The sequence below is a fragment of the Xylocopa sonorina genome, chromosome 10 (assembly GCF_050948175.1).
Source record: "Xylocopa sonorina isolate GNS202 chromosome 10, iyXylSono1_principal, whole genome shotgun sequence".
NCBI lineage: Eukaryota > Metazoa > Arthropoda > Insecta > Hymenoptera > Apidae > Xylocopa > Xylocopa sonorina.
In genome coordinates, this window is record NC_135202.1 from 10163569 (window position 1) to 10165569 (window position 2001).

At 51.8% G+C, this 2001-nt stretch overlaps 1 protein-coding gene across 1 annotated transcript; it reads left to right on the top strand.

Annotated features, from left to right (window-relative positions):
- Positions 1-1144, top strand: LOC143428233 (uncharacterized). The gene is made up of 3 exons (XM_076902956.1): positions 1-454; positions 531-650; positions 876-1144. Exons 1-3 carry the CDS (start codon positions 1-3, stop codon positions 1142-1144), a joined length of 843 nt encoding a protein of 280 aa, XP_076759071.1.
- Positions 1145-2001: the final 857 nt, after the last annotated feature.

Below are 2001 nucleotides of genomic sequence, written 5' to 3' on the forward strand. Positions count from 1 at the left end.
ATGGATTGGGACGCGGCGTTCAGAGGCGGCGGGCAACGCCGTTCCTTCGCCTTGTGCTTTTTGATCGTTTGCGTACTCTCCACCGCGAACCAGGTGTACACCGCGGACGCGAACGACACGGACGACGCTTGGAGCGGGATTTCGGCTAGCTGTTCGAACGCGGACGCTGCGAACGCTTCCGTATCCTGTTACGGGGTCAGAATCGTCAGGAAGATCGTCCAACAGCTGCTGGAGAAGTCCAGCAAGGAGCCGAACATCGAGATATTCGACGGAGTCAGTCTGGTCGAGGTGCCTGGGACCGAGCCGTTTAGAAAGGGACGTCTGATGAAGGGATTCGGCGGTATGGGCACCCTGATGCAGTTCTTGGAAGGGCGGGAGCTTCGAATCAAACTGCCCAGCTTCCTGCCGCAGAATATCGAGAGTGCTCTTCAAGAGAGTTTGCCTGTCGATCAAGGTTGATTGGAGATTATATCGAGGACTAGAGAATTTCACTAGGAGTTCGTTATTCAGAGGTTTTGTCTTGGTTTCAGCCAGAAGAGGAGGCGGCGGTGGGTTCGGAGGCGGTGGCGGTGGCGGTGGATTCGGAGGCGGCGGCGGCGGCGGAAAGAAGGGTGGCGGCGGCGGATATCTAATTATGGCGCTGATGATGGGTAAGCTGATCACTTAAATACAACTACAATTTTCGCCAAACTCTTGAATCTATCTTTATCCTATACTTAACAACATCAGATTCCTCCATCGTTAATCAATAGCTGCTACTAGCTTCCTAGAAATCGAATCGCGAAACTTTAGTGATTCAAAAATCCACTATCGATCTTACTCTAAGTTTAAAGCTAAGTTATCTCCAGAATTGACTCAGATCATGTAATTTCCAGGCAAGATGATGGCGGCGCTAGGATTTGGCGCCCTTGGTCTGTTAGCCATGAAGGCGTTGATGGTATCCGCGTTGGCGCTGATGCTCTCGTTGATCGTGGCCGTGAAGAAACTGACCAGCGGCCACGACAGTGGCGGTGGCCACCACGTGGTCTACGCGCAAGACGTTGGCCATCACCACTACCGGAAGAAGCGGTCCCTCGACGAGCTGGACCACGATCTTCCGTACAGAGGATACGCGCACCTGTTCGGTGACTCGCGGGTGTCCTGATGCCGCGTCGATCGATCGCACCCGCCCAGCAGGAGCCGCTCGCCGTAGACCCTCTTCGACGGATGGTCGTCCCGACCACAGCATCGTTCGACACGCGTCGAAGAGACTCTACGCGCGAGCCACCAGACACCAGACACGAGACGAAGACTGAGGTTCTTGACAGTGACAATGACGCTCGACGACGGTAATCAGTGACGGACACGACGGACTGCCTGTTCGAAAGTGACGCATTTTGGAGGATCGTATCGCGTGCGACGCACGGTGACGAGAAGAAAAACGTAACGATCAGTTTGTGGACCGCACCAAGTGACCAATTCGACGGATAACCGACGACACGGACGGACGCTGGAGAAACCAAAGTACACTTTGTCGAAGCATGTTTATTTATTATACCTCCATTTTTTTCTACACTCATCCACTCTGCCTCTTTTGTATTATTTATTTATTGCGCAGTCGAATAAAAAACGTAACCAAGTAACTGTTTACAAAAAAAAAGAAAAAAGAAAGAAAAGAAACGAAAAAGAAACTCGTGTGTGTTGTTGTACGTGTGTACTTGATTCTGTCGTTCTGCAATGAGAATGGCCGAGAAATTCCACAGATAGCAGATGCTGGAAGGGAATTCGCGATCGAGAACGATGGACCAGATATCTGTCGAGGACCTGTTCGCGAGCTTAGGAAAATCGGACGACAGAATCGGAGTCGATCGAGGAAAGTGTGCCAACGAGTTTCGCCGTACCGTGGTGCGTTGCCTATCTCTTCTTCGCTGTCATGCTCGCTTGGCTGCGATTGCTCGCGATTAAATACACTCGTCCGGCTATTCCTAATCGAACGGATTAACGAGCATGGAACGGCAAAAC

Excerpts from the sequence above, each read along its gene's own strand:
- LOC143428233 (XM_076902956.1), top strand. The coding sequence starts at position 1 with ATGGATTGGGACGCGGCGTTCAGAGGCGGCGGGCAACGCCGTTCCTTC. Across the intron at positions 455-530 it reads GAGTTTGCCTGTCGATCAAG|CCAGAAGAGGAGGCGGCGGT; the intron begins GTTGATTGGAGA and ends TCTTGGTTTCAG. Across the intron at positions 651-875 it reads AATTATGGCGCTGATGATGG|GCAAGATGATGGCGGCGCTA; the intron begins GTAAGCTGATCA and ends TGTAATTTCCAG.